Genomic DNA, 21,921 nt, shown 5'->3' on the forward strand with positions numbered 1-21,921 from the left:
ATAATAATATTGCGAGTGCTTAGACGTCTCGTAGGTATTAAATTATTTGTTTAGCTTCTGCATTCTTGCTGCATTTCTTTCTTTGCCTTGACTGTCTTCTTCATTACTTGTGTATACTTCTTTTCTGCAGTTCCACCGGAGACGCCCGTCATCAGGGACAGGTTTGGCAACAAGTTGGGAAAGGTGGCCGGTCCTTATCGAGAAGGCGAATCACTGACGCTCACATGCGAAGTCAGTGGCGGTGAGTATATATGTTCCACATGTGATTGCACTAAAGTTTCATATTAAGCTGCTTCCACAGCAAGCTTAAGATATTTTATAAAATCTTCGAAGGCTCCATTGGTTGTTATGTCGACATTTCGACGTCGTGCAAGCTTGCCGCATGGTGCAACTATTTGGTTAGTCCGGAAACATCGAGAAACTGTAAGCTTAAGAATGAAGCAGTTGATAAATGCCAGGAAGTATTAACAAAAAATGGTTCTGCATGATTTGTTGCCATGTGTGAAGCAAACGTAATGAAAAGACGCAGTAAAGGTACGCGTTCGGAAGAAGGAAAACCTATAGCATTGGCAATGTCTTTGCCATCAAACGAGCACACATTGGAAAGAATGGCACATACGACGCCGTCAATGCAGACGTTCTATATAACCACCGCCCTAAAATCTTTACCGGCATCTGACAGAACCTGCCAACTTGCAACGAACAAAAGCGCTTCGATGATGTTACTTCCCTCACCTTAACTGCACCTTATTGTCACGTCGCTTCCTACGGATCTTTTTTTTTTTTTTTTTTTTTTTTTTTTTTTTTTTTACGGCGTAGCTGTTATAGGCTAGGTTCCAGGAGATCGCGTCCTGCAACGGAAGTAGATAGATAGACCGGAAGTAGACCACCAAATTTCGGCTCCATGTGCGTGGTGGTTGGCTTCATATGCGTGGTGGTTTCCCGCCAGCTGTGCCTTAGCACGGTGTTAAAACGGATCATGCATGGCCCATTGTTATAACCCTCGCCACCGCCGATGCCTCTTTCACAAGTGTCGCGATACTCGGGCGGCGGCACATCCCACCAATCGTTGCGCCCCTTTGTCTCGTGACGTAGATATCGCGTTAACGCTATTATCAGAAGTGACCCTTTGGACTCGCTATGGGACGGAAGCTCGTTAAACCAGATCTTCTCGGATCCTGACGATGCCGTGCAATGTGCCATGGCTAGGAACGCTGTGGCTCGTACGCTAGTCTATGACGATGGGGTGGACTTGGCGCATCAAACACAGTACTTGGCCATCGCGTCAGGTGAAAACAAGACGCCGGTGCCCTTGCTCTTTGACGAACATGCCCAAGACGCTCAATATAGTCAATAATGGCAATATATAAATTGACTATAGCAATATTCACTATAGCAGACCCACCATAATCACAGCTTCGCTGGCTTCCATCTTCACAGTAATGGAAGGGCTTTGATCTTGTTTTCATTTTTTTTAAATGCTCGTTGCGTTTCCGCTCTTCAACGCATGCTGAGAGCGAGCTGTTTAGTAAAATATTGCATAGTAGTCGCAATTATATGCTATTCTGAAGGCACCCTATGCAGGCCTTTTTTTTACAGATGTTCAGTCCTAATTCATGTAAACTTACTTGCAGGAGGTGGCAAACATGTATTAATTTTATGTAAACGAAAGAAACTTTACTCGTGCTTTAGAAAAGACGGCCTGTGCTGTTTAGCAAAACTTATCCGCTACTGATTAAGATGTCTTGTCGTAGCGCTCAACACAGATTAAGATGCATGTGCTGATTTGAAACACACACAGCCGGTCAGAAAGATAAAAGTAAAATGTGACAAGTGGACAGAATAAATCCGTAGAAGCGTAAAAATTGAACTTTCTGTCATTTCCGCCTTACAACGTAGCTTTAAAACCACTTGAATGCACTCGCGCGGAAACTATGGGAGACTTGGTGTTAAATAAAATAATAAAATAAAATAATATTTCATGTCATTTTTGTTTCTGTGCACGCTTTCCCAGATCCTTCGTAAGGTCAAAAAATTATGTCACGTTTCATCAAAACCATGGCAGCCACTTTTGCGCACCTCAAGACCGTCGTTCTGCAGTCATTTTGAAACAACCCATTGCTGTCATTTGCGCTAGCTTTCGCCCAGTTTTACAGCAAATTCGGCGCAGAAAATTAATATGGCTTTGCATTAGTTATTCGGCTCCAATGAAATGTGTGATATGTCTAATAATTTATCCATTGCGTATTTAAAAAATTGCAGAAAAGTGCAAATGTGGCGTATCACACCCCGAGACGCCGCAACGAATTTTAAGGAATGCCGTAGAGGAGAACTCCGGATTAATTTTGACACCTGGGGTTCTTTATTGTGCACCCAAAGTACGGCGCACGAGCGTTCTTGCATTCCGCCTTCGTCTGAATGCGGCTACGGCGAACCGGGAATCAAACCCACGACCTCGTCCTGCCACTGAGCCACCGTGACTGCTCAGAGAGTAAACAAGGACTCGATATCGCATGATATACATTGCAGCATGAAGATAGAAATGGACAAGGACGAGATGCAAGGACCAGTTGCACCACACACCATATATACGTTGAGTTCCAAACAGCCATACGAGACCGCGATGCGGTCCGAGAAGAAAAAAAAAAACAACCCTCGATCCACGAAATGAACCCGTATTTCACGTGAGCTTAATTTCTCTCATTTCTGCCGCCATTTTTTTCTCATGATTCTCTTAATTTTTATCTTACTGTTTATCTTATTGTTTGTCTAATTATTCACCTTATTTTTTAAAAAGAAGCACACTTTAAGACGGCACATTACGTTACAATAATAAATAACTATATTTTATTTCACATCTCATTCACTAGGATCCGTTTTTTCCAAGCGCCGATACAGAACTGATTATGTGCCTCTCTGAGGGCCGAGTTATGTCGAGCGCTGAAGCCTTCCGCGCCGCGCTACCTGTGTGAGTTGGCACCGCGACAGCTCCGCCGATGATGTAATTTGCAGCGGCGCTCGCCTATTTCTATCTAGACAATCCATCATCCGCCGTGACAGCTGCGTCGCTGTGCTCCTTCTTGGCGTTGTCCGAACTTTTTTTTCCGAGCTTCATACACCAGTATCGCGAATCTTCGAAGTGGGATGGCATATACGCTCACGCGTAAACGTTGCCAGGTGAGGAAACGACACGGGAGAGATAATGCGCGCATAAAGACACAGCAAGCAAGAGAGGGCTCCATCACACAAGACGCACACAGATGATGATGACGTACACAGGACAAAAACACACGCACATAGATGTGCAAATGTTTCGAATCAATTTCCGCTGGTCCAGCCTAATCAATAATGGTATCACCAATAGTGATCAATCAGGAATGCATATTATTGAGGAACCCTCAGCAATATTACTCCGCCTCGTAAAGAGATATGGAGAAGGAGCGACTTGTATGTGCGCTGTGCCATGATAACTGCAAAAAAAAAAAAAAGAAATGCAAGAGCTTCTTCCTTTTGGGGTTTTACGTGCCAAGAGCAGTTCTGATTACGAGGCACGCCGTAGTGGAGGGCTCCGGCCTAATTTTCACCACCTGTGGTTCTTTAACGTACACTAAAATGCAAGCACACAGGCGTTTTCGCATTTCGCCTCCATCGAAATGTGGCCGCCGTGGCCGGGATTCGATCCCACGACCTTGTGCTCAGCAGAGAAACGCCTTAGCTAACTGAGCCACCGCTGTGGGTAGAAATACAAAAGCACTAGTAGCTAAACGCACAAAAGAAAACACCTATTGTGGAGCTAGCATCACTTGCCAGGAAAGGCGAAATGCTACAAAAGGCTGTGTTATGGCCATTGTCAGTTCTACCAAAGCGACAACACGCTACAAAGAGCGAAAGTGGCTGCCGTCTTGCAGGCGATGCAAAGAAAAAGAGAGCGGAAAAAGAAAAATGATGTAACTGTCTGTGACCAGCGAAGTAACGCTCGGATTTTTTTTTTTTCGCCAAACGTAACACATCACTCCCACCACGATTTCCTCTCACTGCTATAATAAGATCCCTTTTGCCGGCTTTCTATATGATCCCTGGTTTTAAGCTTCGCGTCTTTTGTGAGTTCTTTCGGCCAATGTTTGCGTTGAGGTAGAGCTATTGGTGATGTTGCTAAGAGCTGGTTTAGCATGGCAGGCTTGGCCGGCAATAGCTCCACCAATTGTTTTTCCGTGTCTGGTATGTCGCCACGGGTCAATCTGTCTACTACTCATTCGGTGTTTCAACACTTGTATGTAAACTACTCAAACCATCTCCACGTGCATGGATGGATCGGTCAGCGTGGAAACTAATAGCTGTGCCACTGCGTATTGCATCCCGTCTTCTCGTATGGTCTGGCGTTGAGTTAGCGTGATTTTCAGCATTTCATACATTTATATCGGCCATTCTTCACATTTTTTCTTCTCCCTCTCTCTCTCTCTCTCTCCATTTCTTTCGTTTTGTGGTTCACCTAATTGCCGGCTCCTGCATGCCGCAGCAGGCCTCTTGGGATAATACAGTTTCCACATACTATTAACACTCCATGAAGTCTCTGATGGGAAGCGTTTTATCTGGATGCTTCCCTTCCCGCTTAATTCTCCTCTTTATTCTGCCCAATTCAGTCTGGGGAAAGTGTTTCGATATTCGTCTAAAGGCGAAAATAAATTCAGATGTTGCAAACGCACGCCGTGGAAGGAGGCTTGGTATCGGTTAGTATACTTCACATTCTTATGGAGCATCGCTTCCGTACCCTTACAGTGTGCACAGAGTGAAGGAGTATGGGTATAACACAAGTGTTATAATTCCTGCAAGAGTGTACATATCATTCGTTGGTGACAAAACGTTCCTGATATTGCTTTTCAACTCCTTACATTCTCTGAGTGAATGCAATATATGTTCGTATTACATTTGAGATAAAGCCATGACTCGATTTTCTGTCCTCACGTAGTTCCATTAGTTCCATTTGTGCCCTTAACTGTGGAAGTCGGTTGGCTGAATGCAATGTCATATGCGACGTGGTATACACCTATACACGTCTGACCACTTAACGTCTATTTATATGATTTCGTGGCTCCCGGCCGTTAACCTAATGCCTCGACAGGGTCGAACACCCACTCCCTCAGGTGATCTCCTCAACCGTAGTTTGTACGCGACAGGCACCGCAGAAAGATTGAAACGGATGAGCTTTCGGCCGGGCTATGTAACACTTCTTCATCGAGGGCCAACGGGTGGTGTCCGCACATGGTTGAGTAAAACGGCCGCTAGGGATGCGTTAATTGCAGCACAGTAATGTCACAAAAACTAGCACGGGGCTAGAAACCAAAATTTAGAATCCGCATTCTCTTCAATTATTTCTTTAATTATTAAAATATTCGCCCCTGATGATGGTGATAAAGCCTTTGGCAGGAAATTGACCTGAGAACGGGCCAATAAACGCGCTTTTCGTTATAGATAAAAAAAACGAGAAAAAACACGAGGTCAGCAAACCACCGCAGAGAATAGTGCACGAGGAGGCGTGAGTGCCACAAAGAAACAACACATACAGTGCAAGCACCATTCATGGCAAGGGCGTGTCATCGATCGTATATAGGCGTAAACAGGCTGGTTATTGCGCGCATCGCTTGGCTTTTCCGTCGCAAAGCCACAGGCATCCAATTCCGCTGCCCACTCCTTCCACCTCGCTGTGCCTCCTTGAGAAGCGGTTGGTTGCAAGTCGACGCCCATCGCCTCCAGCGCAGCAGGAACGCTCGTTAATACCAATTACCGGGCGTGCAACTGGCCACGTATTCTTATGCAGCCATGCACGGTAATATAGGAACGCCTTCCATAATCTTTGCGTTCACTGCCCTTCTTTGATATGCCGTCAGTCAGTGCTGCAACGCGTGCGTATGCACAGCGCTGTCGCCGATGGGTGGGCCGGCCGCCGGCCTATTGTCATGCGTCAGGCTTGGCCTGAACGAGATGAAGCCTTAATACTGAACAATTGTTTATGAAACTCCTCCTCGCTCATAGAAAGCTTCGTCACGTCCAACGTAAGGAATGGAGAATGAACGTCGCCTCACTATTCCCGCCTATAGCGATTGCAGGTTTAGAAAATAGCAGCAATGGTGCTCCCCTTGCATTAGGTGGCTCATACCAGTCGGCTGTCGCAATTAAGAGATGTAAGAGTCCGTAAACTAAATTGATAACACTTTTACAAGCACCTATTACAACACCCCATTTATATCAACCGTAGGTTGAGCAGGAGAGTAAGCGACGCTCTTTTGCTGTGAATAGACCAATTTCATAAGGTTCAGAGCGCATGCGCAGCGACCCTGTATGCGTAATCATGACACTAGTCATCACCGCTTTCCCGCTGTACTTTAGGTTGAAGGCAACGTTGAAGGGAATGTCGAGGAGAATGCCATTGCAGATTTTCCCAGGAAAGTTTACGGGGAAGTTTGGTGGTGCGCCGGCTAAACCCCACTCCTACTGGATATTATATCTCTGTTTTTTGATCACGACAGCAAAGCGGGCTTATCATAATACAAACCCAGCATGCTTCATATCACAGTTCCCCTTCAAGCCGCTAAACATTAATACAACCAGCATTCTTTGCGACAGTGGTGGCGTAGTGGAACTCGTCGCGAAATCGGTCTATTTCACCTGAAACTACTCTGGGGCAACATCTTGTGTTAGCAATTAAAATGTCTCCGCTGCAAGCGTTTAAGCCAATACCTTCGGTTAGTGGATCTTAATTGCTATTATGCGTAGTCCTACGCTGGTCTCTTAAGATAAAGGATTGAGCAATCACTGAAGCGGGGTTTATAGAGGGCCCTCAATACCATCAACTACTATTTTTACCTGAACCCGTATTGCTTATAGGCTTACGTGTTTGATGTTTCGTCTGGGGACGCTTGCGTCGTAATTTGTGTATCTTATTTCAGGTAACGTGCATGCGTTACTCTTCGCTATGTTTTTTTTTCTTTAGTCAAATGAGTGCATCACGCATATTTGGAGGCTCACGGCTTTCTTCCTTGAGTAGAGTCTCATAGAATTACTTGGTGGCCGTCTGCAGGTTTATATAATTCCCTCACTCACTTCATACATTAGTGAAATAAATCATGAACAAAATCAGTAAATTCATCACTTTGTCACTCAATAAAGAAAGAAGTTGAGCAATTCATATAGCTATTTAAGATATGGAAGGCGGCCCCCTTAGACCCTTGTGCGCTGGACCCTCATTCTGTATCTTCTTTTATGTATTTCACTTAATTACTAAATAAAACATGGGTCTGAATTAGCCAATCAGTGACAGATGGGCAGTGCCTGAACAGGTTTCTATAGCAACTTTCAACATAATTTTAAGAGGAACTTATTTACACAACTATTTCGCGAATCCTCTTGTCTGAAGCCTTTCTTGTGTCCTGTAGATGTCATAGATATGTGATCAAGCAATATTTACTTATGGGCGAGTTGTACTCAGTTTTCGCACTGGTTTATGTTATCTTGTGTGCCTCGTGTGTAGCAATCATCTAACCACGCAAAGAAAAAAAAAAACGATATGCGGTTAAAAAACAGAAAAAGTGCGCCCCAAAATTTACGAAGGTAAGGCCCGTAATTCGATGACTGTGCGCTTGCTGGCTACACATTCACGTGCCGAAACAAGCACAAAGGCTGCACCAAGACATGTAGTATATTCGTCTTGCTAGTACAACTTGAACCCGGGCACCTGAAGTGGTGATTGACGTCCAAGAGCACGTACGGTGGGCGGTATTGTGTGCATGAGAGACCGGACATTATCTTGGCAGGTCCTTCCCATCACAGTTTTAAGTGCGAAGCACTTTAGGGGCCCGGGCTGTCGGCGTCTAATGTGATGTCACGTCGTCGTGGTCACGCACAAAAACAAGATCTGCCGAAAACTCGCGTCTCGTTCACTTGGTATATACCGAAATTGGCATGAAAGGGTACAAATGTATGACTAACATGACTGATAGGTCATGGCATAAATAAAAACACATGCTCGTCAGTTTCGTCACAATTAACGATAATAAAATCACGTGTGGCGCATACTCGCATTGGATATGCGGGTATGAGCCAGGGATATTCGGGAATTAGAAGAAACTCGTGAAAATCGCTTCCGAAACGCCAGTCTGGTACCAGCGCAGCGGAAGAGAGGGCACTACCACCCCACAAGTGCTCGGTTCCTCCTCACTTGTTCAAGAATAGGACAAGAATAACGTAAGACAAACACCGGCGCATCACTGCTTTGCACTTCCCCAGGTTCCACGCTAATGAAGCGGCATTAGCACTGGTTTTGAACTACACAAGCGCAGAATTTGAGCAGGATTGGAGCTACATCAAACACAGGATTTGAGCAGAGTTTGAACTACACAAACGCAGGATTTTGTAGAACTTCCATAGAACTTTTATAATGACAGGCCTTTTACTAAACACAAGGTCCTGGGAACGTGGCCTCGTACGTCTGTGACGTACAAAGCTACGAAAGCGCTACTGCGCTTCGTGATATCTACCAACCGATGTGACCGCTTGTGACTGACTTAACGACTTGTGCACGCGTGCGTGCATACTGTGAAGTTTTCTTCTCTCCTTCTCATCTTTCAGTCCCCTTTCTTCCATCCCCAGCGAAGGGCAGCCAACCGAGCTTAGCCTGGTTAACCCTGCTGACTTTTTTTATCACTCCTTTCTCTCTCTATTGACAAAGACTATATCTCCCTATGCCAATGTCTGACTCTCGACACAGTGTGAATTACCTTCGCTGCATGCAACACACAAAGGAGAGTAATGTGTTTCTAAGCATTGCTATCGTGTTCCTTGCAGGCGTGCCAGAACCGACGGTGACGTGGTGGCGGAACAACACAAAGCAGCTTCACCACACAGTCGACCGCTCGTCCCACGGGGTCACCCGATCGACAATGGAGCTGCCGCAATTGCACCGGCACGACCTCAACGTGTCGTTTGTGTGCAAGGCGTCCAACCACAATGAAACCTACGTGGTCACAAACAGCGTCATGATCGACCTGTACCGTAAGCGCAGCCACATATTCTTAAAGCGACGCTTTTCTCTCTCTCTCTCTCTCTCAGTAACATGCAGAAATTAAGCGACTGCGCGCTCAGAAATACTTATCAAGAAATATATACCAGCACGGTATCGTGGAGATACTTCGCTAATGTTTCTACCAAAATATAATGAGTTTCCTAGGAGTTCTGAAGCTACAATTAAGCTGCATAACGAAAGTTGCAAAAAGCAGCCAGAACAACTGATAATAATAGAGATACATAATTTCAATACTTATGACAACTCCCTACTATATTTTTACCAGTACGCCTCCCAAGAAGACCATTTATTTATAACGCTGATTATTTATGCGTCGATATGACCGCAATACTTGCCTTGGCTCTGGAGCGCTGCCAGATAAGTTTCAAATGAAGAACACGTGACACGGGTATTCTGATTTGTCCAGTGGGGCTGTCTGCAATAAATAACTACTGATGATCGCATGGTGACCTGACTTGTTAAGCGCGTTCCATATCTGTGCAATGGTTCTCTAAACCAATTTGCTGTGTGCAGACGCATGCGCGGCACAAGCGGTTTCTTGGCATGTGGTTACTATTGCCGGTAAACTGAAAACAAAATAGTCAAATAAAAGAAATTGTGTTGAACAAGTCCTACGGCAACTTTATCGTCCTACGTTAGTTTTACAAGTCCTACGTTAGTAGGACTTGTAAGTCCTACGTTACGAACTACGAGCAAGTCCTACGAACAAGTCCTACGTTAGTTTTATCGCATGAAACCATTCATCAAACAGTGCAGTGTTTTCTGCATAGACAAGTCGAGCGAGGTGGTATTACAATGCACAAGAACCATGTAATCATCAAGTTGGTGGTTTAGCGTTCAAAAGAAGTCTCGTCTGTCTGTTCAGGGAACCTTAGACTTGTTCTTTCGTTACCTCTCATCCACGTTGGTTTTCTGAATTGTGAAATGCTTCTTCAATAAAGATCTGGCTCTATTTCTTCATGCATCGCTCCGCAGTGGAGTGCCTCATTTCTCGCCAACTTAGATAGAAAATTCTTCAGCTAATTGGGCTCTCATGTGGAGGAGGAGGAAACAACTTTATTTTGTTAATTTGCTTAGTGAGGAGTGGCTACCAGGTGGTGCTTTACAGCCACCTCCTCAACTCTTTTGATGGCTCGAAGTTGAACCTCCAAGTTCGGGTTCATGAGTATCGCTTCCCACGCTTCAGGCGAGGGAGCGGCCAGGAGATCTGGTGGGGGGAGATCTTCTCTGCAGTCCCAGAGAATAAGATTTAAGGAGGCTATGGACCCCCATAACGCGCCAGAACTACGTTCTGATTATGAGGCACGCCGTAGTAGGGGATTCCAAAATAATCTGGACCACCTGGGGTTCTTTAGCATGCACCTAAATCTAAGTAAACGGGTGTTTTCGCATTTCGCCCCCATCAAAATGCAGCCGCCGTGGCCGGGATTTGATCACGCGACATCGTGCTTAGCAGCCCAACACCATAGCCACTAAGCACCAACGGCGGGTACAGTCTTTTTGCTTCGTTGATGGTTGCTTGTTCTTGAGCGCTTTGCACTGCACTGTTTTGGTTATACTTGGTTCTACTGCGAGAGGTTCTTCTGCACTGTTGTTTCGCCTTAATCGACTCGTAGGCTACCCTCGGCGCGTCTGGCAGGCGTTCGTATGTACCGCCTGATCTGTTGCAAGAACTTCCGCTTTCCGTCTCTATCCAGGAAACGTTGATTATCACGCGCAAGTATATTAACTGGCCTGTGGGTTCTCGGGACACATATGAACCGACTATAGGACATTACGCGTGTATTGCGTCGGGATTTATTGTTTGATTACGCAGAACAGACATGCGCTGACTAGCAGTCTGCGAATCGAAATGCCCATGTATATAAGCCAATTTTCCGGGACTTCATTTGTATGTAACGCAAGCAAAGTAGTGACGGTTGTGGAAAGGTTTCTTATGTTCTTTTTTTTTCTTTTATTTTTCGCCCTATGCCAATCGCGAATGAGCATTAAGGACTAGTCGGATAGTAATACAATGACGTCGATGACTACAACGGTCGTCACCAGCCGGATGAACCAACGAACAAAGCAAACCCGCTTTCCAGTTTCTCCCTGCTGCTGTTGTAAAACTAAAACTGAAGTGTTTGTCGTGAAGGTGGTTCGCTTAGCTTCTCCGGACCTTTATGTCGAGTGGAATTTCGCCTCTCTACCGCGTTACTTAATTTAAAGCATCGGCATTCTTTTCCATGCATGCGACAGATGCGGTGCTCCATTTGAGGTCACGTGAAGCGAAGTAGGTGACCTGAGAGATGAAGTTAGTTTAGCCGTAAATAAATGACCTGCATGTCGTCAACGAGACGTTAATTATTTTGATTTTTACCACTTTTCTTGCTATTTAGCACTACCAACAATGAAAAAAACAAAAAAAAACATCTAAAAAAAAACGCCAGGCAGCCTGAGGGAATAGAAAGTAACCGCAGAAGTAATGGCTTGTTTGTCCGATATTATCCTTGACGCATTCATATTTACCTTGGTCACTTCCGTGCAGAGATGGGATAGCATAAGTGAAGCATTTACTAGCAGCTCTAACAAGTGCGCTGTGGCTTCCCGTTTTGATGTAAATGGCAAGACGATGTTCCATTTCCTTCTAATCTTTCAGTAACCGCGCGCTGTATGGTGTCACATTGCTACAAGGGAATATTCGCCCAAGGCACATCGGGCTGTTGACGCACGCTGTTCCTTTCGCAACGAGACACTTTCGATTCTACCTGGAAGCGATATTAGCAACGTCAAGAACAATCTTCACACAAGCGAAGAGTCGTATGGGGAACGGTCCCATCTCAGCCTAAAAAAAGTAATAATAATAAAAAATAAAGCAAACTCGCATGAGAGTACGCGGCAGCTGAAGTGATTTCTGACGTGCGCCGCTCCTGTTGTGTCGGCGACGCTCATCCATATCGCGTCTCTTCCCAAGAGGGCTACGTGCGACAGCTGCAAGCGCAATGTGACAGCGGAGCTTTAGTTATTTGCAGGGAGTGGTCCCCAATTCCCTTCCTGTCTGCCGGCGTGCCTTTTATTCGTGGCTATGTCTGTACCTTTCCTCCTGCGGCCAAGCGTAATTTAAGCCGCACTGCAATCATCTCGGCGGTCGCCCACCCTTCGTGACATAGCCGAAAGTACGAGGTAAAGGTAAAGGGGGGTAGTAGAAAAAAAATGCGTATGTGAATGGGGTGCCCATTAGACAGTACAGGAAAGTTATAAAAAGCATCCGTAAAACATAAATGGGAGTGAAGAGAGGCGGAAAGTGTTGGCTGACACGATAGAAGAGGAAGGGCGGGGGGAAGTACCCTTCAATACGTGCAGGCGGGACATGCGAATGCGAGCCAAGCCCAAAATTGCTGCTGCAAACGGCTATTACGTACGCCGACATGTATATGCAAAAGGCGACCGCAATCGGAGTTCCCCAACTCGTATTACCTGAGAGGGAATGCAGGCAACCGCAGAAGGGCGCCCGTCCACATCGTATACGAGAAGCCAACACGCCCTATTGCTATTCACGGCGAATAGTGCGTGCCGTCCATGCATGCTTGCAGCCCATTGAACGCACAGCTTTCTTCTTCGTGCTTTATTGCGCTGCTTTGTTTTATGTGTCTCGATTTCTTCATGTTATTTTATTTTTATGTATTATATGAAACTGCAACGGATAAGATTAAGCGTTTGGGAAGCTTGGCAATAGCACGATTTCGTTTGCGTGCGAATGCTCGCTTCATGTTGAAAGATACAGAGGCACAACTTTAGTTCCTCGCAATTGATGGCGGCTCCTATACGACGCATAAGAGGAGGTTCGCGTGAGGCTCGTCTGCATCGTATTTTGGAGAGAAGAACGCGGCTTCTGATTTGTGCTTGGGTTATATGCACACATTTTTAACGTTTTCCATCTACACGCATTCAAGAGCAATAGTTGTTTGTTTCGCCCAGTTTCTTGGATCTCATGAATGTTCGTGTCATCCAAGGCTGTGCTGTCCTAGTATCCCAACTACACGCGCGTGCACACATACACGTGCTCGAGACTACCAATTACGTGCGTGCATCTGGGACCGCTCAGAGACCTAGTGCCTGCAGACATTCGCGTGGAACGACATCATAGAGCATGGAATCTCAACCGTAACCGTTGGTGGTTGCTCTATACACGAGTTGTAGCGGAGGGTGTCCTGGCTTGTTTACGTAAGACAACAAAGAAAACGAATCAGAGGCTTCGTTTGCATTAGGGGAGTGGTTGCGAAAGGAGAATCGGGACGTGGCGGGTACAAAACACCTTGTGTTTCAATTAGCCGGCAATAACTAATTATGAATTAGTATAGACGGAGGCTCTGTTCGATCGAATGGGGGACGCGTCAGGCGTCGTTTTCACAGTGAGCCAATTGCTTAACTAGTGAGGAATACTCGAGAACGAGCACACTATATCAATAATAATGGCGAGCTTTTCTTCACTGATCATTCACCTTGTCCTATTGTTAGGTCTAACACAGCAGTAGTGCACGCAAACTGTGACTTAGGGATAGCTGCGATGCCTATTCAAGATGGAATGTCTAAAACAATGCATTCGCACATCAAGCAGTAGCCGGTTTTCTTTTCGAGTGAGCTGCATCGTCATTTCTTTCTTTTCTCGAGCCCGGTTCTTGGCACCAGTACTGCTCCTAAATTCATATCCCCAGATAGCACCTGGCTCTTGTGTTTACACGAATACCGTTTCTCGGAATACAGATACTAACAAAAGAGCTCAGCCGAAGAAATTAAACGGCTGCAAATGGTGAGATAATAACAAATGTAGCTTTATCTGACCGGTTACACTGTCTTCATTTCAGAGTTCACTCTAACACAAAGCTACGGCCTCACACAGTTGGCCGTTATGTACAGTTGTCTCGAGTTCATCCATTTGCATAACTCTGGTTTATTAGGAAGGACCATTATGCGATATGCTCACATACGCAATCTTTGCACTTCGTGTGTCGTGGAAGTCGAGAAATGTAGCAGTAGGACATAGCACAAATTTAGCATTGTTTTTCTATATGACTGCGTCACCTGCCTCCAAGACAGACTAATCTTCCGAATGATCAGCACGTTCAGGACGCAAGGACTGATGCCTCTGTTAATTCTCTCGAAAGAAATGTATGACCAATTATTCTTCAATAAGAGGTTTCCAAAGGAACGCGAGTTTTCACTTTTTCCCCATGCACTCGCGATGCGCACAGGCTTGCTCTTTTACACTCAGGTTGTTTACATTCATCGATCTTTAGAGACACGCGCTCAGCAGCAGGCCTCGTCGGGGGCTTTGCCCGAGACCCTGCACGTTGATTACCTTCCTAAAGCCATGCCTTCGCAGAGAAATCCCCCCTCAGATTTCTTCTACCCGCTCCCTCCTCTTACCACTCCTATTACAACCACGTCCTCTAAAGCCCACAGATTTACTCATACTTTCCTTGAAAACACCTCCTTCACTGTAAAAAAAAAAAAAGCCTATGTGCTGCAGTCTGCAGCTCGTATTTCTCTATATTATTTGCTACACGAAGCTTCCTTATTTTTAGGCAAGTCTACCAGTTTTGTCTCACGCAGACTTGCAGGCGAGACGACAGAATTTCCAAATCCGCTGGTTAAACACAACGAAAATAACGCCTAGGAAAGCATTTTATCTACAAAGGACAGGCGTACTTTCCGCCGTGATCCCACACCATCTAATTCGAGATATTGAGGGTAAAGAAAAACACGGAAAATGTTTTGTGATGGCTGATAGTGCGAGGGGGGTGAAAACCAAAAGCGGATCCCATTCGCTGTGTGAATCAGAACGTTCAGGCAAAGGTTTCATGCGTGCTCGCGAGGAACTCTCTTCTTATTTATTGACCAGTTTTATGACAAAGAGAGAGAGAGAGAGAGACGGAGAGAAGTCAAAGTAAAGGCACGGCTGAGCCAGGTTGGCTACCCTGCACTGTGAAAACGGTAAAGGCACTGCAAGGTGAGAAAGAGGAAAAACGTTCAACCTTGCACAACACAATGAAGTGTTCATTGTTCGTTCAGTTCATAGCAAGTGGTCATACGAGTCGATAAGCGCTTCAGCGCTTTTTAGGCATCGTACATTGCAGTTTCACAAGGTCGCGCTCCCATGATCTTCTCTTCTGTAGAAGACCTGTCATCTAGTGTCCTAAAGTTATCCGTAGGGCCAGCTTCTCATCACAGTCAGGAGGTGTTTTATGATTTCGTCTACGCCAGGTGTGTTGCAATTTGCACTGTCTGCCATTCCAATTAAGAATGAGTAGGCGTTCGTAAAGGAAACGCCTATTCGCGGGCGCCATAGTAACGTTACTTTCCGTCGAGTAAAACGGGGTAAATATTGCAACTTCATATATGTATCAGTGGCATATAGGTGCCAGTTCAAAGTGCCACTTCGCTCAACACAAACTACTGGTCGCTTGAGCATGCGGATCCCACACATGACAAAGTAATGACCACGATGATGACAGATGGCAATATTACGCTGCCTCCCTGGTAGTTCGCGCTTCTTGTGTTCTGTTGATTCTCTTTTTTTTCATGTCATTTGTTTGATTTGGGCTCTATAGAATTCAGTTCACCATTTCTGGAATTTTGTTCTTTCTAAAGCCTCAGCACAAGGAGGGGCAACGTCGCGCTCGTTGGGTCATATGAGTCGTTGACACGTGGGTGTGATGCCATTGAAGTTATATTGATGAATGACCGAAGGGCGTCAGAAAGCCTTTGCTGCCCAAAGAAAAAAGATAAGCGGAAATGACAGAGAGAAACGAGAGATAAACTGTGTACTTCTCCATCCTGTATAACGCTCTGCAAATACTCTTTCAGCCTTATTTAAATCTCTTGTTCAGGACACACTTTTTCAACCTCCTTTCACGTGTAACCATAAAAAGTGCTGGACAAAACAAATGCAAGGAAATGGGAACAGGACAAAGCCCCCTTTCCTCTATTCGTATATATGTTCCCTCTCACACTTGTGCCACCATGAAAGCACGCATACAACATCAGGTTCCTGCCATGTTGAGAAAAGGAGAAGTTTTGTTAACAGGGCTCCTGTGCGGAAGCCGGAGCGTTGGTTTCCGTTAAAATTTAGTTCCGTGGTCAGTGCCCGTGCACATTTATTTACAAGTAGAAGTTTGGATAATATAATTAACCACGTGAGTGTTATTTCAAGGCAGCACGCTGTCAAGACCGCTTCGGCTATTTTCATATTCTTTCTCGAACTAGTTACCCAAGCAGGTGTTTGTCAACTATCCAAAAGCTACATGCAAAGAAAATCCCTTTTGATAGCGCTAAGTGGACTGGGACATCAACTATCGTTGCAGAAAATGATAGTGATAATCAGCAAGATCTTGCTCTGGCGATCTCTGTCTTTTAGTGTCATCTCGTCGTTACCGTATAAGACATAAAAAATCATAAAAACTGTCAGCCCTTCCACTGGATGGAGATGGAAGACCAGCGAAGCTGTACTATGGTGGGAATTATGTGTTTCCAATTATGATTATTAAGATCTGATGGTGTAATTGGTTATTTGGACTATTAAAAATGAGAAATATACAGGGTGTTTCAGCGAACACTTTCAAAAATTCTTAAAGGTTGCCTGTGGCAGATAGCACAATTCTAGTTCCTGCGCTGGTCTACTCGAAGAGGCGGACATTACTTGCGTGAGAAATTGAAATGCATAATCGAATATTTAACAGAAATTTACTAATTAAGTTTTTAACTAATTACCTGATTGCCCACATTGAAATTTACAAATTGTAGCCGTTGAGTTCGCAAGGCGGATCCACTTGGAACGAATTCTCGGGATGACACCAGTTTCGAGATATTAATTCCCGAACTTTGCGGAGAATGCGTTGGCGTTCCAGTTAGGTTCTTAACAAAATGTCGCTTTATGCATTGAAGACCAAAACTAACTGGAACGGCAATGCATTTCTCCGCAAAGTTCGGGAATTAATATCTCGAAACTGGTGTCATCCTGAGAATTATTTCTAAGTGGATCCGCCTTGCGAACTCCACGGCTACAATTTGTAAATTGCAATATGGGCCATCAGGTAATTAGTTAAAAACTGAATTAGTGAATTATCGGTAATTAGCCGATTATGCATTTCAATTTTTTGTGCAAGTAATGTCCGCCTCTTCGAGTAGATCAGCTCATTAACTAGAATTGGGATATCTGCCACAGGCAACCTTAAATAAATTTTGAAAGTGTTCGCTGAAACACCCTGTATATGATCTGGTGGTTTTCATTTATTGAGTGACCACAGTGACCATGACCTTATGGTCGCTTCGGTACACCGCCATAGGGTGTGCGGCAAAGGTTGGCTCGTTCTTCATAAACACGCCACCAACGCCGCGCGCGTTCGGTGCGAACGCGGGCAAAACGCCACCGCCGTCGACAACAGTTGTGTGCGTTGTTTGTGTGACCGCACACAACCGCTATCAAAACGATGACTACGTGACGGAACGGCTAAACGTCGTTGTCGACACTGTTAGGGGAGAGGCGGGCGAGAGCCCAGAGAAAGTCGGCGGCACAGGCGGCAGAGGCTGGCAGGGCTGCGCTCATGCGCTGCAGTGGGAGAGTGGGCACGCACAGTCTAGAGTACCTCGATGCCCTCCTCGCCAACCGCTCCCCTTCCACTGGGAAGTCGCGTTTGCTCTCCGCCGTGCCACTGTAGCCGTGCGTTCACTCCCCGTGAGAGCACGCGTCCCTCGCCCTCGCGCGCTTTCACGGGGAGCGAACGGCCAATGAGAGTTTTTTAACACGAAAGTGTTTTATTCCGGGGTCCACCAAGACTTCACTGACGTATTTCCGTCACGGAAATACGTCATAGATCATAATACAAAGAAAGAAACCAGAAGAAAAAGTTCCACAAACATGCAAAATTTGGGAATCGAACCCACGACCTCTCGGTCCGCGACGATAGATCGCCGAGCGTTTAACCCATTGCGCCACAAACGCATTCGCAGAGAGCTACACAGACGCGCCTTATATATCTAACACTCCTCCGTGTACCCGCGCTCTTGCTCGGGGCGGTGCCGCCGCCTATGAGCAGAAAAGAGAAGTACTGCATTATGACACTAAAGCCCGGGATACATGGAGCGAACTTTCTCGACGAACTTCACGCGTCAAGTAACGACGCGGCGACACGACGCAGGATGTTTGCTGTGTTGCAATACATGCGGCGAACGCCGCCGCGCGTTGGCCGCCGTGTTGGCGGCGGTCCCGGCCGCCCGCTTCGAACTGAATTTGGCGTTGTCCTTGTAGAATTCACTTAGTTGGAAGCAAATGACTGCGTAAACGGCTTTCGCTTAGTCTCAGGCCGCTTCGACGACAGAGTATTATGGATAACCTTGAGTAGTTTTCGAGATCGCTTCTCGTTTCGAACGCGTCTAAGCCTAGCGAAAGAAATATCCGATGCCAACGCCATCTATCGGGGAAGTCGGGAGATAGGCATGACGACAGCATGTGGCCTCTGAGATCAGAAGATTTCTGTTGAAGGTTGTTGTAGAGAGCTTGCACTGCTTGTCTGTTTCCTCGCAGATCAGCGGATATGGGATGTACAAATACAACGCGATTCCTGAGAGATCATACTAGGAACTACTCAATCGGTGCAGAGACATGCAGACACGGCAACACCAACGCGATTGCAGACGACGCGAAAAGGCGCGCGCGCGCGAAACACCAGCATGCATTGCGACCGGAACTAGTGCCTCCTGATTGGCTGTCGTCCACCGCTGCGCGCTAGACGCTTCCGGCGGCGGCGTTCGCCCGACGAAAATGTTTGGACAGGCAGATCGGCTGCGGACGGCAAATTTCTTGACGCCGGCCGTCGGACGTTCGCCGCCCGACGAAGTTCTTCGCTCGGACGCCGGTTATTCGCTCCATGTATTCCGGCCTTAACGCGCACCGACAGTGAACGCTTCGGTGGTCTCAGTACTACGACGCCTCGATGCCAGCATTCGAAGGGACGCTGGCATCAAGAAGCACTACCAACGCCACCTAGGTGGCGTTCACCGTACTCAGCACAGCGGAGCGTGGCCTCCGCAATTAGCTCTGAAAATGTTTCTGAAGTTGATCGCGGAGGCTGCAATTACGACGCGCTGTACGCGCTGATTTGACTCGGTGACGATTCAGTTACGTGCTTTGTCTTGCGCGTTGTATTAGTGTGTCAGTTACGTGCTTCGTCTTTCGCGTTGTGCTAGCGTGTGCAGCGTAGTGCAGCTTCCATATGCACGACGGTTGCTCATGGTCATCGACGTTGGTAGTCGTGATGGAGGAGACGTGCCACCAGGCGTCAGCGTGGGTGCATCAACGCCTAAGGGCGCTTTAGCCACAAAACACCAATAGACATTATATATCAATGTGCAATAAACATTACACTACTTCTGTGAAGACACGTTTCACTTTCGTGTTCTATACCGATTCCTATATAAGAGGGATCAACCACATTTTTAACACGAAAGTGTTTTATTCCGGGGTCCACCAAGACTTCACTGACGTATTTCCGTCACGGAAATACGTCATAGAACATAATACAAAGAAAGAAACCAGAAGAAAAAGTTCCACAAACATGCAAAATTTGGGAATCGAACCCACGACCTCTCGGTCCGCGACGATAGATCGCCGAGCGTTTAACCCATTGCGCCACAAACGCATTCGCAGAGAGCTACACAGACGCGCCTTATATATCTAACACTCCTCCGTGTACCCGCGCTCTTGCTCGGGGCGGTGCCGCCGCCTATGAGCAGAAAAGAGAAGTACTGCATTATGACACTAAAGCCCGGGATACATGGAGCGAACTTTCTCGACGAACTTCACGCGTCAAGTAACGACGCGGCGACACGACGCAGGATGTTTGCTGTGTTGCAATACATGCGGCGAACGCCGCCGCGCGTTGGCCGCCGTGTTGGCGGCGGTCCCGGCCGCCCGCTTCGAACTGAATTTGGCGTTGTCCTTGTAGAATTCACTTAGTTGGAAGCAAATGACTGCGTAAACGGCTTTCGCTTAGTCTCAGGCCGCTTCGACGACAGAGTATTATGGATAACCTTGAGTAGTTTTCGAGATCGCTTCTCGTTTCGAACGCGTCTAAGCCTAGCGAAAGAAATATCCGATGCCAACGCCATCTATCGGGGAAGTCGGGAGATAGGCATGACGACAGCATGTGGCCTCTGAGATCAGAAGATTTCTGTTGAAGGTTGTTGTAGAGAGCTTGCACTGCTTGTCTGTTTCCTCGCAGATCAGCGGATATGGGATGTACAAATACAACGCGATTCCTGAGAGATCATACTAGGAACTACTCAATCGGTGCAGAGACATGCAGACACGGCAACACCAACGCGATTGCAGACGACGCGAAAAGGCGCGCGCGCGCGAAACACCAGCATGCATTGCGACCGGAACTAGTGCCTCCTGATTGGCTGTCGTCCACCGCTGCGCGCTAGACGCTTCCGGCGGCGGCGTTCGCCCGACGAAAATGTTTGGACAGGCAGATCGGCTGCGGACGGCAAATTTCTTGACGCCGGCCGTCGGACGTTCGCCGCCCGACGAAGTTCTTCGCTCGGACGCCGGTTATTCGCTCCATGTATTCCGGCCTTAACGCGCACCGACAGTGAACGCTTCGGTGGTCTCAGTACTACGACGCCTCGATGCCAGCATTCGAAGGGACGCTGGCATCAAGAAGCACTACCAACGCCACCTAGGTGGCGTTCACCGTACTCAGCACAGCGGAGCGTGGCCTCCGCAATTAGCTCTGAAAATGTTTCTGAAGTTGATCGCGGAGGCTGCAATTACGACGCGCTGTACGCGCTGATTTGACTCGGTGACGATTCAGTTACGTGCTTTGTCTTGCGCGTTGTATTAGTGTGTCAGTTACGTGCTTCGTCTTTCGCGTTGTGCTAGCGTGTGCAGCGTAGTGCAGCTTCCATATGCACGACGGTTGCTCATGGTCATCGACGTTGGTAGTCGTGATGGAGGAGACGTGCCACCAGGCGTCAGCGTGGGTGCATCAACGCCTAAGGGCGCTTTAGCCACAAAACACCAATAGACATTATATATCAATGTGCAATAAACATTACACTACTTCTGTGAAGACACGTTTCACTTTCGTGTTCTATACCGATTCCTATATAAGAGGGATCAACCACATTTTTGCCATTTCTGTGCAGTTGTGGCCAAGAATAGACCAAAAAAACTAATCCCAGGGTAAAGTAAACGTTCTGCTTACCTTAAGTACCTTAATTTTACTTCTGAGGGAAATCTATCGCTACCGAAGATCGCTTTGGAGAAGGCACTACAGTGTTTGACGAGAGGTGTGACGTTGGGAGTTTGTAGCAATTGCGAAATATTTTTTTATTGCGATAGCAATTATATGGACACTTCAACCGGATTTCTGTCATCGCCGTCGCCGTCGTCGTCGCCGTCGCCGTGTGGTTCCGTATAGATAAAATCTTCGCCGCGCGCGGTATGCCCGAGCGGAAGCGTGCGGGCATACGGCACGCTTATCTTGCAACCTATCTTGCAAAGGCCTATCTTGCAACCGGGCGAAGGGGAACTTTCCACTCCCAAATCTCCCACGCGCAAGCAAGGAAGCGGGAAGCCAGCGCCGGAGGAAGCCGGGGGGGGGGGGGGGGGGGGCACTTCTACTCTGCCAACAACCGCGCTCGTCGCTCGCCCGCACCGTCTCTTATCTCCACACGGCTTTGACCTTTGTATGCGCGCTGCATTCGCCGCTCAGTTTCCGTTGAAGCGATAGACCGCACGTAGTACCTTCTCGCGCTGTGGCGTATGCGCTTGCTGCCAGCGTTTTGACAGTCGTTGTCTGCAG

The 21,921-nt window shown here is 46.8% G+C and overlaps 1 protein-coding gene across 1 annotated transcript in view; it reads left to right on the forward strand.

Annotated features, from left to right (window-relative positions):
- The window catches only part of LOC119440609 (hemicentin-2), a 90,851-nt gene that overhangs the window by 55,263 nt on the left and 13,667 nt on the right, over positions 1–21,921 (forward strand). The window contains exons 3-4 of the mRNA XM_049662983.1: positions 131–241; positions 8,839–9,051. Of these exons, the coding sequence (XP_049518940.1) occupies positions 131–241; positions 8,839–9,051 (324 nt within the window). The remainder of the gene's footprint in view (positions 1–130; positions 242–8,838; positions 9,052–21,921) is intronic.

The sequence above is a fragment of the Dermacentor silvarum genome, chromosome 2 (assembly GCF_013339745.2).
Source record: "Dermacentor silvarum isolate Dsil-2018 chromosome 2, BIME_Dsil_1.4, whole genome shotgun sequence".
NCBI classification, from domain to species: Eukaryota; Metazoa; Arthropoda; class Arachnida; order Ixodida; family Ixodidae; genus Dermacentor; species Dermacentor silvarum.